The following is a 14,945-nucleotide window of genomic DNA, read 5'->3' on the forward strand; positions in this document are numbered from 1 at the left end:
AAATAAGAGAAAAGAGGCAGAAAGGGAGAGAGATGAGGAGGTCCTGCAACATCTTACACCAGGATGGCATCCAAGCCCACCTTACATATCTACAAGAGAAAGATTATAACTCAGAGTACAGACCTAAAGCTATTAATGAACTTATACACTTCATCCTCATACACAACAACTTCACTTTCAATAACCAACACTTCCTCCAGACCATGGGCACAGCTATGGGCACCAAAATGGCCCCACAATATGCCAACATATAAGACACCTGGAAGAAGAATTTTTCAAGGACTGCACCATCAAAACCTTACTATACTTAAGATATATTGATGACATTTTCATCATTTGAACTGAAAACCTGCAATCTCAGATTGATTTCCATCAGAAATTCAACAATCATCACCCGTCCATCAGACTATCTCTTGAATACTCCAGTACCAACATTTCCTTTTTAGACACTATGATCACTATTCAGAATGGTAAAATACAGACCTCCATATACAAGAAACCCACAGACCAACATATATATCTGCACAGAACCAGCAATCACCCTAAACACACCGAGAAAGCTGTAATGTACAGCCAAGCCCTTCAATACCACTGAATTTGCACTGAGAACACCCATGATCATCACCTCACAACTCTCAAAAAGGCTTTCACTGAACAAGGAAACTTCTCCAGAGAGATAGATCACTCTTCTGAAAGAGCCACCCGGATACCACATGAAGAATCACTGCGGTACAGAAAGAAAACCCCCATGTATCGCACACCACTAGCTATGGCATATCATCCCTCAATGGAACCTATATGGAAACACCTCAAACAATTGCAACCCATACTAGAAAACCCAATTCTTAAAGAAATCTTCCCAGAACCACCTATCCTACCTTTAAACAAGCACCGAATCTCGCCACCCTCATCACTAGAAGGAAACTTCCTACAGCCCAAAACACACCAAATGGATCCAGAACATGCCAGGACCAGAAATGTAAAACTTGCCAGGATATCTCTACCACTTCCACAATTACTACACCCCACAACAGAACCATCAACATTCCTGTATCTTATACCTGCACCTCCAGAAATATAATATATTCCATCCAGTACACTGAATGCCCTGATGGAAAATATGCAGGAAAAACCAAACCACAGCTGCATATCAGAATGAACACACACTGAAAATGTATCAAAGACAAGAATACTCAATTACCTGTGAAGGCACATTTCTTGCAAGAAAACTATTCTCTCTCCAATCTCTCAGTTCTAATCCTCAAAGGGAATTTACAAAACACCTTTCACAGACAAGCGTACAAACTTCACTTCATCAGCCTACTGGATATAAAAAATAGACATTGGATTTGTGACGCATTATAATCTGCCTAACATTTGATACCCCAGGTAACCTTTCTACAATTTACTAGCTATATTCTCATCACCAGGTCTACATTCCCCTTCCCCCACACCTGTTTCTCACCCATTGACTGTTTCAATTTGCATTTTTACTGACTGGTATTCTCTCATGCATACTGGCCTCTGGCTTCTATTCTATCCAGGAAGAGTACAGGTCAACTGCAGATGCTTCCTCAGGCTGACGAAGAAGATTTGCACCTGAAAGCTTGCAAAGAAGAATTTTTCCAACTATTTGAGTTGATCTAATAAAAGATATCAGATGTACCCAAGGAATCTTGTCTGTCTTTGGTGCTTATTAGCCTTTTATTAGTTGATTCTCCTGTTTATTTAGTGGCATTTCAGTTTCTGTATAGACAATGGACACTTCTATATGTGCATTAATGTGATGTTGTTACTGTGTATTAAATTTAGTACCTGTAATATGAGGTATTAACTAAATGTGCAGCAAACAGTGTCACTGCACAGTAACACTGGCACATGGTGTTTTCATGATGCTTAATGCTCAGTAGACTATTTCTACTGCACATTAGTGCATTCGCACAGCTTTTTCCATGATGTGCTAATGTGCGATAAAGTTAGTCTACTGAGCATTGCCTTGTGTAGACTCACCCTTGAGAAAATATTTTTTTAAAAGTGCAGTACACACAATCAGAGCCAGATTTTCATGAGTTGAGATCTCTACAAGTTTCTAAATAATTTCCTAGGTAATATCGTAAACATCACTGATAAAACTCCCCTTGACTTAAACGGAGCTGGAATTTGACATACATGCTGATGATTTCTGTGGAGGTCATGGACTTCACATGCAAAATTTGTCATTTGGAAAATTTTGATAATTTGTTAATATAAAAATTATTTGCAATCAGACAATTTAGAAAAATTGCAATTCAGAAACATGGAAACATTTCATTTTCATGTTTTTTATTTTTAAAATCAATCTTTCTTAATCTAAATGGCTTTGTTCTGTCTTTGACATTCGTCTTTGCCCCTTTAGCTGCTGCATTTGAAGCACTATTCTTGGGGTTGTACTTCAAATGCGTTGTGGTCCCTTTCTCTTCTCTGAGTTGGGTTCTCCACCACCATTTCCCATGATGCACTGTGGTCACATGGCTTTCATTATGTGCTATAATATGTTCAACCACAGTGGAGACTGCACTGCATTAGTGGAGATACAGTCCAGCCACTAAACCCAGCTCATAAAGGAGAAAAGGGACACCAGATACTGAAACAACAACTTTTATGAGGTGTGGCAGCAACTTGGGATTAATATGGAACTGATCTGAAATGATTTGATAAGGGATGACATATACCAACATTAGTATTTCATTTTGCATTTCCCAAATGGTGAATGGAAAGATTTCCATACAATCTAGATTCCCCAATGAAAAATTTGGCCTTTGTGGCAATTGCCTTTACTACTCAAAAATATTTTGCTACAGAATTTCCAACCAGGTCTAAACACCCCAGCATGATCTCATTCATTTCATTGAGGACTACCTTTACATTCCATATTCTTCTGTCATAGTCTTCTAGATTATTTACCGTGGGGCTTTGGCAAAGGTTAACTAAAATGTTTTGTTTCCTAAATGATTTATGTCCTGACCTTAGAAATCCTTAGACGCTGTTCAAATTATACAGGTTGTGTAACTTAGTCACTGTGCTTGTTTATAACACAATTGTCCCATGAGACAATTTCAACACAGTTGCAATTTCTAGTTTCAAAGGAAGTTCAGCTCTATTCCCAAAGGTGTCATTTATAGTACAAAGTTCAACTGTTTTGTAACTGGCTCTGGGAACAATAATATTGTAATTGGAGTCACACAGTTGTAATGTGAATATTCATATGAATAGTTCCAGTGACTTCAAAAGGATTATAGGCATCAGAAATAAAGATTGCCTGAGTCAGGAAAGATTTGTAGGATGGGGTAATCTGGGCTAAATCCCTGCCTGCTTATTTTACTCATAGGTTTAAGGGTTTCTCACGGGGGAAAGCCCATTGAAATCAGTGGCATTACTTTCATGAGGAAGATTAGTAACTGAAAAAAAGTTAGCTTGATGTGCAACTTGATCAACATCCATGCAGTTGTCAGATACAAATCAAACCCTGTGCATTTACTGCATTTGAAATAATTATTTTTTTCCTATTTATTATTTTCCCCATCATTTAGTCCATTCATTAGCTGCCATGAGCTGATTGAAACAGATTACAGAGCAAAAAAGTGTGTCAAAAGCTACTTCTTATTACAAGAAGTTTGGTTGTGATTCAAATCAGAAAAAGTTATTCTGCCCAGCATTTGGCATTTTTACATTCTGACGTGGTTTACATTGTCATCCCAAGCTCATGGCAATAAAAATGTTATATCACAAATACAGTAATGTATTCTGTATGTTGGTAAATCCAGTGGTTATTTTTTAAATTCAAAACTTGTGAACAACTTTTACATTAACTTGTAATATAAAATAAAAGCAAAGGAAGGGAATCGCAAGATGCTCAGGAGTTAAAAGCAAGCTCTGTTTGGAAAAATATGAGTCATAGAGAAGCTATAATAGTCAGAAATTGTCTGTCATGATATTCGCCCCTGGTGCTTCGCTCCAGTTCAGTTCCACATTAAATGTTCCTTTGTTATCTAATCTTTGGTGAAGCAACCCTAATATCAGTCTGCACACGGACCACAAGCAATATTTTTGGCTGCTGTCTAAGAGAAATGGCAGCCAAGAATATTAGCTTTTTACCATCTACTCTCCTCAGTGACTCTCTGAAGGAAGCAGGAACCTTTTTGACATTCCCATTGTTACAGGGGAGGTTTGAGAGAAAGTACACATGCAGAAGGGTTGCGGTGCTTTTGTCAATAATGCCACAGAATTTTCCAGAGGTGGAAATCTCCAAAATGTATTAAATAAAAAAACTAAATCATTTATCTTTTGCTGTTATGTCACAGAGTAGTGTTCAAAACTGTAGCGAGTTAATAAACTTATCAGATTATGGCAACTTTTATAGAATTTCTTCATGGAGGCTTTTTGCTGTGTCTGTTGCTCAGAAAACAAGAACATGTCCTCTAGGGGTTGTATTGGTTGATACATCAAACTGCTCATTGGACTATGATATATTACTTAACTAATGGGTATATCTAATTTATAGTATTTTTTTAATGCAGCCAGTTGTAAATACTTGAGATCAGAATATGCTACCCTTGCTGGCTGGAGTAGCACCTTCCTCACTGAGCTTAGTAAGGTAAGGGGTATTCATCCTCAACAAAGGAATCAAGATATGTCCTCTTTTATCCAAGAACTTATGGCTGGTTTTTGGACCCCTTACTTACAGTGAGGCCCCTGACAGACATTACACTTAAGAAATGATTAACTGGTTAATCACATCTTAAGTAGTAACCTGGCTACACGTTCAGTCAATTAGTAGCTTGATAAAACAAGGAATAAGCCACAAGGTTATTACATATATGTGTAATAATTTTGTGGCTAGTTCCTATTGCACCTTTAATTGAATGTGTGGCCAGTGCTCAGCCTCTGGAGCAAATGGGAGCCTATCAAGACTTCCATGTGCTTCAGAGGCTGAGAGCACCCCTAAGTTGATCAGGGTCCCCAGGTGGAGAATGCATCATGTGCTCCCATGGCTGAGAGCTCCAATAAGCTGACTGGGACTTCCAGCCAGGGGACTACAGAGAGTCCAGCTTGCTACCTGCTGGTGCAGGGGGAGCCCAACGCTGGAAAGCTTCCCCTGCTCCATGTGTGGCATGGTAGGAAGTGCAGTTGATGGGATCCTGTATCAGATCCCATCATGCCTTCCCTTTAATGTCTGCCAGGGTCCTGAGTAATATACAAAATAGATCTAGGAGTTCAACAGAGCTACTAACATAAGCACTATCTAATACAGAGTAGTACAGTTAGGACCGGAGGTGTAGCAGGATACAGGAGGCAGCACTGGGCTGCCATGGTGCCAGCTGTGGTGGTACAGTCAGCTGCTGCTGCAGTGGCAGCTATTTTTTCACCCCTCTCCCTGCCCCTCCCTCCCCCCCATCAAAGGCAGTTCATGCGGTTGGTGCCTCAGTTATACCCACCCAGGTATGCTACTCAGTTAGCACTTCAGATATCCTGGTCCAGCCCTTTCTGAAGTCACTGGAAAGACTGACTTTAGGGGATATGATCAAGCCCTTAATGAGTTTCTTGACAGTAATTTTCTTTTAAAATCCATTATGCTCTTGCAGGTAATCAATTGTTGCATATGCTCAATTCTCTGTTTACATACATGTAACATGTATGGCCTCTTTTTAGTAAAGCATGTGAATCGATATTCATCTTTAAGCACATAATGCCATTGCTTCAACTACCTGAAGGATAGTTCCAAGGAGAATGGAGCTAGACTGTTCTCAGTGGTGGCAGATGACAGAACAAGGAGTAACGGTCTCAAGTTGCAGTGAGGAAGGTTTAGGTTAGATATTAGGAAAAACTTTCTCACTAGGAGGGTAGTAAAACACTGGAACAGGTTACCCAGAGAGATAGTGGACTCTCCACCTTTGGAGGTTTTTAAGACCCAGCTAGACAAACCCTTGACTGGGATGATCTAGTTGGGGATGGTCCTGCTTTGAGCTGGGGGTTGGACTAGATGACCTCCTGATGTCTCTTCCAACCCTAGTTTTCTCTGATTCTATGAAAATACTTAAAACCTCATTGTCACTTAAACTAATGGCCCTTATAAATATTTAAACTGTTCACTTGGTATAGAGAGCCTTTGTGTAACTAAGTAATACATCCTTTATACCTAACTTTAAAAATGTGAACCTAAGGTTAAATTTCTAAATTCATATTTATACATCTTTCTTTGTAAGCACTGCCATTTTTGTATGCACTGCCATTTTTGTCTTGCAAGCTACTCACCAAAATTTGGCCTTTGAGATATAAAGAGAATTAAAAGAACCCAAGCAAAGGGATGTGAAAAAACTCTAAGTTTCCTTCTCAAAACAGCTTGTTTTTTGAAGCATTGGCAAGGTATGGCTCATGGTGGTGCATGCAGAGACGTGCACACTAGGAAGCTCAAATACTGGAAGTAGTCTAGCCATGGTAGCTTGGAGCTCTGTGAACACTGATTTATTCAAGCACATGAACTTACATGCTACTGCAACTAGATTCTTTCTGGGACATGAGCTAGCTCAGATATATCTATACTACAGTGCACAATATACTACATAGGCACACCCATAGTCTCATTGAAGAAAAGAAGGAAGAAAAGCTTGAATCTCCTAGACCAATTTGTATGATTTGATAGGTATAACTTCTGTCATGACTGCATTATTCCTACCTTATTCACAATGTATTTTTCCATAAACATGTTTTCTTTTATTTCCATCAAATTTAAGGACGTTTTCGGCAACTGGAAGTCCTGGATCATGTGGCTAGTGCCTTTTCATCTTTGCTGAATAATGTTAACAACCAACAAGAAAGAACAGAAGACAGCACTGGAGTAGAGAACATGATGGATATGCAGAATAATACAGCTATGGAAATGAGAGCAAAGAGGAGAAGAATAGGTGCGCTCTTGAGAAGAGTTTCTAGACAGGCAACAGTTAAACAGCAGAGCACTCAGGCTTCTGAAAACTCAAAGTCATGCAGTGCTGGAGAAAAACAGTCTCCTACCTCTGCTGGAATGGATGACTGTATAGAAACCAGGACAGGCTTTTCTGAAAATAAGATCTTGGACTCTGTGACAGAAGAGCAATTTCCCACTGAGGAGGATGCACTGACATTCCAGGTTCCACAAATGCTGGGATTGAAAACTCGGGCCTTGTCACATATACCTGTAAGGCAGTCCTGCCTTCTTTCTTCATCTGAGATGCCTGCCAAAGATCGAACCCGAAAGGAGTCCAATTTGCTTTTGACCCAAACACTCAGAAAGGTGTCTAGGCTAAACTGCAAGCCTCCAGACTCGTTTGAAATGGAAGAGGTAAGGAAGAGTTCTTTGTACTGCACAGATACACTGGGCATGTGCAGATAATAAATACTGGTATAGGTATGTGTTGCCTCTTCTAGGATAGGAGCTAGCAAGGATTGTTTTCCAACATCCTATGCCCTGCACAATAGGACTCCTTTCTTAGAGTGCTATAAACTCTTTAAGCTTTTCAGTGTTTAAAAAAGAAATTGGCAGAGGTTTTACTGAAAAAAGCCAGGAACAAGTCAAAAAGTACTGCAATGCAAGATGCCAATGTACTTGCCAGACGTCCTTGAAATATTGTTCCCTCCGCTTTGTGGCCGAAACCAGAGTATTCAGAGCAGTAGCTTTGTTTTCATGCTGCAGAGAGGTTCTTGTTCCCCATCATTAGCTCTCTGTTCATGCTCAGAACAGTGAAAGGGTTCAGTGTAATGATTCAGTCACAGAGTGTCTCTCTCTCTTTTTGTCTTCCATCTGGGCATCATGTAATTGTTTCAGGAAGGTATTTCTGGTCCACAGGTGTGGAAAGAGGACTAGGTTGGGCCAGCACTGAGGATTCCTGTGGAATGCCAAGAGGACTGGGCTTATATTTCCATCTATTTCAAGGCTGAAGAGAGGAGAAGTTAGGCTTTTCCCAAAGAACGAAGGAAAAGGGCAGAATGGACAGCCAACTGAGTTAGCTGGCCCCAAAGTCTCAGTTTTTTTCTCGTACATGGCTGCAGCTGGAGACTAGATGTGGCTGAACCAATTAAAAAAGAATCCAGACAGGGTAGAGGTGATGATAGTTGGCAGACTGTGCAACCTGATGGGGACTGGATCTCCTTCCATGGATAGAGCTGAGCTGCCTCTTGTCACGCAGGTTCACAGCTGTGGGTGCTTCTGGATTCTCAGCTGCACCTGGATCTTCAGGTGGTGGCCGTGGCTAGGAGCACCTTCTCTCATCTGCTTAGAAGGTTGTGACCCTTTCTTTCAGACTCTGATTTGGCCACCAGCATCCATGCCTTTGTAACCTTAAGGCTATGCAATGTGCTTTACATAGGGCAGCCCTTCAAAACTGTCCAGAAGCTGCAGCGGGTGCAGAACATGGTGACCCACCCTCTGGGAGGGTGCAATTTAGGGTAGTGGCTTTGATCTATAAGGCCCTAAACAGTCTGAGCCTTATGTGTCTAAAGGACTACCTTTTATATCCCATTGTAATCCCTAAAGTAAGCCAAGACCAACCTCTTACAAATATCAGCAGTATGCCAAATCTGCTCAGTGAAAATTCATGGAAGGTTATTTTTTTCAGTTGCTTCTCAGCTCTGGAGCTCCCTCCCTCTTGATGCTTACCAAAGCATGGGCCTGGACATATTTTGGAAGCACTGTAAGACCCTCCTATTTGGGTAGGCATTACCAAACAAAACTAGGATAGATGTTTAGTAGGGTCCCTGTTTTATATTGATATGACAGTTGTTGAGCTGTTTTTGAGCTGTTTTTGTTTTCTTGTTAACATCTTGTTTTTATATCTTGCTGTTTTTTTATTGTTAACCTTTCTGAACCTTGGCTGCAAAGGGTGGCATATAAATGTAATACATAATTACATAAAAACATAAATAAATGTAAAACAAGCTCCTGAAGGCATTTGGATCTTGGAAAGGAAGTAGGAGACCTTTGCTGAAGAAAATGGCAGCAGCAGCAGATTAAGGCAGGATTTCAGTTTGGAGATATAGCATCCCAGAATCTGTGGAGAGGAGGCTGATTTAGTTGAGTCTTGCTTGGAGTTTAATTTTGCTAAGATGACTCTGCCACAGCCCCCATTCACCTCTGTGTCATACAATTACAGGAACAAACTATGAGCCCTGATGAAAAGGTTGGAGATAATGACCCTGTCTGCATCCTATCAGCCTGTCTGCATTTTGTGCCACTAAGGCACATTATCCTAGAGACTTTTCTGTGAATAACTTAAGTGACAAAGCTTCACTGTATATAGAGGGCAGGTTGCCTTTGTGTATTGCCCGGTTCCAGTTATATGAAGAGTGGAGGATTATCAGGACAAGAGCCTAGCTTGTATTAGTTAAAAAAGCAAATATGTTAAAAATGAGGTGTCATCTGGAATTTTAACAATATTTCAATTTGAAATTACTCATTCTAAAAGGAAGGAATACATTTGTAATAATAATAAATAAGTAATTTTTTTTGTCTCAGATACAGAGCTTTGAAGATGAAACTCCATGGGGAAATCCTCGTGACTGCACTTCAGGTGGGTATTAATAAATATAACTTTATTTGTTTTCTTAAACACTTCAGTTTTGCAGTTTATTTTTCCTTATGGATTGTCGCATGCAGAATTCAATCTCTAATCACTTCTATCAACAATGGAGTTTGGATGCCCTATTATAGCTATCACAACCTACCAGACATTCCACTTAATGAAGTGATGTGGCTTGCAAATACACCCACAAGTCAATTGGCTTACATGTGTATGTGTATGGGCATGTGTTTGGTGGGGTCAGCTCACATTCCAGAACTGAATCCTCTGTTTAGGGCTTTGTAGCAGTGTAAAGTGTCAGCTTGTCATAACATCATTAGGAGGATCAGCAGTGGCAACGTGTAGGGGGTGCATGGGGATGCACGTGCACCCCCTGAGAGTGCTGGTGCACCCCCTGCACTTAGGCGATGAGCACCGGCCAGGGAGTGGAAGTGCTGGATGAAGTGCTGCGGCCACTTCCAGGAGTGCTGTGACTGCTTCCCAATCGGCGAGATTGGCTGTGGGGGGACTCCCCCCAGTTGCTCTGACTGGTCACTGGGAGGGCACGTGCCCCCCCCGAATAAGGTGGCACCAGTCGCCCATGAGGATCAGAGTTTGGGTCCTTGGCTGTGCAGGCTGGCAGAGGCAGATATAGAAGTGGTGGCAAAGCAGGTTTGCTCAGCCTCCAGAACAGGGAGTATCTTGCATTGTTCTCTGGGGGCACCTTCTAGATAGTGCTCAGAGCAGGATTAACAAACTGAGCAGGGAAAAGGTTGACAAACTGTGCAGTAGAGTCAGAGAGTAGCAAAGAGCAGACATCAAATGGATGCTGGGCTTTAACCCTATCAAAATATAATAATGAATATTCATCAGTGGCTCAGTGGCTAGTCGGGTCCCCCAGGGGTCTGTCCTGGGTCTGGTATTGTTCAACATGCTCATTAATGACTTGGATGATAGGAATGAGTGCATGCTTAGCAAATTTGTGGATGATATCAAGTTGAGTGGAACTGTAGACACTCTGGAGGAAATAGCTAGGCTCCAGAATGACCTGGGTAGATTAGAAAAAATGGTCCACAGTCAATCAGATGAGGTTCAGCAAGGAAAAATACAAAATCCTGCACTGGGGATGGAACAATTGTATGTACGAATACTGATTGGCTAGGCTATGGTAGTGTAGAGAAGGACCATAAACTGAATATGAATTAACAGTATGCTTCTGTGGCAAAAAAACCCAACAGCGCACTGGACTGTATTAACAGGGGTGTCATTTGCAAATCAAGGAAAGTGATTCCTCCACTCTGTTCAACACTGATGAGGCCTTCCCTGTAGTACAGTGTCCAGTTTTGGGTCTCACATTTCAAGAAGGTTGTGGATAAATTGGAATGAGTCTAGTGGAGAGTAACAAAAATGATTAGGGGACTGTGAAGCATGACTTGTGAGGAAAGGTTGAAAGAGCTAGGATTATTTAGTTTCAAGAAGAGAAGTCTGAGGGGGTGGGGTTTGATAACAGTCTTCAGATACCTGAAGGGTGATTTCTAAGAGGATACATATATGCCTTTCTCTATTACCATAGGGGCCAGGACTAGGATCCATAGCCCCAAGTTGCAGCAGAAGAAATTTAGGTTGGAGATCCTAACTGATTATGAGAGTGGTCAAGCATTGGAACAGGCTATGTAGAGTACTTGTGGACTCTTCATCCTTGGAAACTTTCAAGAGCAAACTGGGGAGACATGAGTGGGATCATTTAGCCAGGCATGATCCTGGCTTGAGCAGGGAGCTGACCTCATAAGGTCCCTTCCATCTCTACTTTCTTCATCATTAACAATTTAAATGATAAGGCACAAATAATTCTTTAACTAAACAGCCACAATCCATACACAGGCACATAAATAAGTGGCCTGATAGTCATAGGTGCTAATCATTCATAGATGCCACTGATTTCAATCAGAGCTGGAGTCCTCCAAAAGTAAAATTCCAGCCTCATTGCAGTCAGTGTCAAAAGTCCAGTTGATTTCAGTGAGAATAGGACTTTACCTGAAGAGTGAAGGTTTGTTTAAGATACTAGAGCAAATGGTATTTACTCAATAGATTTAGCCTTTTGTCTGTTTTCAGATCATTTGTACATAGCCAGGACTGTACATGGGGCAGTCCCCCCCCCCATCTTTTGCAGGATTCTGGCTCTGGAGGGTCTGGCAGGAGCACAGGAGCTGCAGCTGGAGTTGACTGCTGCTGAGAGGTGATGTCACCTCCCCTATGTTAAGTGGGCAAAAATTATTTTGGGAGCAAAAAATAGGGTGGCATCTTTCCCCCACCTGCAGCAAAGTCCATCTGCTGCTTGCTCAACAGGACTACATTCCCTGTGATGCCCTTCACTCACTGACATGCTTCTGCATCTCCACTGCTTCCTGCTGGGGCTGGAGCCAGAAACCGCAGAGAGGGTGGAAGGTGAGAGGTTAAGATACCCCCCTCTATTTTTGCACCCCATTTTGTAGCATCCAGGGCTTGTACCCTACTTGTCCACCCCTCCTTATGCTACTGATCTGTGAACAGACTTGTATTTCAATCATTGTGTTAGCCACAATATGTAATGAGCACTTTGTGTAGACATATTTCAGCCCGTGGGTCACTTGTATTGATCATGTCTTTGGCTATTCCTTATGGGCCTCATACAAAGCCAGTGAAGAGGCTACCATTGGCTTGACTGGGCCTTGGGATGGATACTAGTTGCTACTCATGGCATGGGATTAGCCACCTAAATATGGAATTGTTTTGGTTCTGCTTCCTGAATGAGGATGGAATCTTTATAAATATGTAGAAACTCCTATATCAGTGCAGAAATAATCTTGCTTATGTTGGTATTCACACAAAGAATAGTCATTCACTGGCACTGTGCAGTGAAAAGCCCATTTGAACAAACATTCATAGAGAAATAAACAAAAGGGCATGAAAAACAGCCAAATTAAAAACAGATTCAAATTTTGCTGAAATGCCCACAAATAGTTTTTCCTATTATTTGCTCATCTCTAATCAATTATTGTAACATGTCATGGTGAATGCCTTGATTTGCAGGGTTTTTTTCCAAATTACATAATTATATCTGAATATAAATTTTTAAAAAACAATATGCCCTGCATGCTGCTTTAAAACAAAGAAAAATATGTTTAGTTGTAATTTTGTGATACAGTTTGCAGTATGTGATTATTTTGCCTTTACTTATTGTTGTGCCCTGTCATCTAGTTAAATGATCAACCAATATCATGTAAGTAAATTGTATTAATATGGTATCTATGCCTCAGTACACCCTCAAAATACTATTTCTGTTACAGTATTATTAATACTTGTTCTAATTTCAATTAAAAGAATTAAATACTTATTTTATTATGAACTTCCTATCCTTTTTCTCCCTTGCCTTTAATTTTTTAGAAATGAAATACCATCAAGTCATTATTTTTAATCCTTTTTATGAAGTGGTTTTGCTATGACTTCAGTTTTGCTGTTCATTTGGAAACAATTTAAAATCTATTGACATTACTGTAATGTTGTAGTAACGATAATATCTAGCTCTTATAAAGATTCATATTGATTTAACAGAATGTAGATCAAATCCATATTTTAATTTAGAACCATTAAAATGATTTCCATGCTGTGGCTGTTAGTCCATTTTCCCATCATGAATTGTACATTACCATATAGTCTAATGGATTTCCAGTTGATGTGGTGAAGGGGATGATCATCTACGTAAATGGTTGTAATGGAAATGTGTATGAGAAGGAAGGAGGAGTTAGATTTTGTTGTTGTTTTAACTCTTCCACAACTTAAAATGGCTGAAAATCTCCAGGCAGAGACCAAAGCTGGGTTCATCATCAGGCTCAAGCATGTGCTTAATTTAAACCAAAATTAATTTAAATTTAAGGTTAAATGTGTGCTTAAGAATTTTACAGAAATAGGGAGAGTGTAGAAAACATCATCCCAAAAGTTAAGTGTTACTGAAAATCAGATCTGTATTGTTAGCTGTTTGGGGCACAAGCCTTCTCTTACCATAGGCTTGTACAGCACCTTGCACAAGGGGAAGGCAGGTCTTGGATGGTTATTAGGTACAGCTGAAATTACGCAATGATGACGATAAAGTAGAAGCATGTGAAAGCACAAGACTGGAATGAAAACTTACCTGAAGGAAGAAGGGTATGTGCCCACTATAAGAAAAATCCAGGATAAATAGCAACAGAATATTTTGCATAAATAGGATGTATCAGACATAGATAATTTATTGAAGTACCTGTCCCAGTGGTCTTGTTCCTTGGCTGTGTAACCTGGCCTCAATTTTAGCCCACTTGTTTAATTTTCTATACACCCCATGAAAGCCAATTCCCTGGCTGCTGTATGTCTTCTTTATATTTCTCCATAATGTAGATTCTGGCTGTTAAACTGCAGTAGGCTTTATGCTAAGGCTTTTTTTTTTTTGCTTTTTTGGCAGAGTGCTGAGACTTAATTTTCAAAGACACTCAAACCCCAAACATCCCCGAATGACTTACAAGGAAAGCAGAGTGTTTTCTAGCTCTGTTTTAAAAAATATTACAATCTTTTTTATTAGGCAATTTTATCATTGTTATAAATAAGTAATTGTACTGGGGAGAAGGGATAATCCTTATTTAATTAAATTCATCTATACTCCCAGGTTGGCAGCAACCAGACATATGTGAGACTAATACCCACAGCCTGCCTGTATGCATGTGCAATTAAAAATTCACTCTACAGTAGCACTGGCAGTTTAGTGTTGCTTTTGGCATTTACAAATTCTTTTATTTTGTGACTTTTTTTTACCATACACATATGCTGGAGCAGATGTTGCTTATTTGTTGTTTATTCAAATCTGTAGGCTCTGGCAGCTAACTCCATTGTTCTGTAATGAAGCTTTATTCACTGTCCTGTATTAGGACCCAGCAAACGCATGACAGGCAGAGTTAGTTCCCAGCAGGAAGCTGCAGTTATTGCCCTTACTTATTGGCTGTTTATATTCTAAAGCTCACAGTTGAGAAAGCTGGCTGGGCAGTGTAAGGGACTGGGGATGTTGTGCGTTGAGGAAAATTACTTGATTCTACTCACTGTATCTTTGCTCTGATTAGGTGCAGGCTTGCATGTAAACTCATCTGTTGCAGGGATTTCATATTCAATACTTGAAAATAGAGCTGTTCTCCCTCTCTGCCCCCCGCCGTTCCTTCCTTTTTCAATTAGCCTTTGTAAAGCATTGGGTTTAACTAAAGGATGTTTCAATGTTGTTCACCCCTGTTAACTCAGCACGTGTCTGAAAATTCATTAGCTGCAACATCTATTAGGGATGCAACAGAACTGATGTTTATTTTTGTGCATATTGTATTCATT

At 40.2% G+C, this 14,945-nt stretch overlaps 1 protein-coding gene across 1 annotated transcript in view; it reads left to right on the plus strand.

The window, feature by feature from the left end:
• CCDC129 (coiled-coil domain containing 129) overlaps nucleotides 1-14,945 on the plus strand; it is a 113,691-nt gene that overhangs the window by 58,146 nt on the left and 40,600 nt on the right. Inside the window, exons 8-9 of the mRNA XM_019508996.1 lie at nucleotides 6,771-7,354; nucleotides 9,524-9,578. Of these exons, the coding sequence (XP_019364541.1) occupies nucleotides 6,771-7,354; nucleotides 9,524-9,578 (639 nt within the window). The remainder of the gene's footprint in view (nucleotides 1-6,770; nucleotides 7,355-9,523; nucleotides 9,579-14,945) is intronic.

The sequence above is a fragment of the Gavialis gangeticus genome, unplaced genomic scaffold, assembly GCF_001723915.1.
Source record: "Gavialis gangeticus isolate Ggan-Ray unplaced genomic scaffold, GavGan_comp1, whole genome shotgun sequence".
Lineage (NCBI taxonomy): Eukaryota > Metazoa > Chordata > Crocodylia > Gavialidae > Gavialis > Gavialis gangeticus.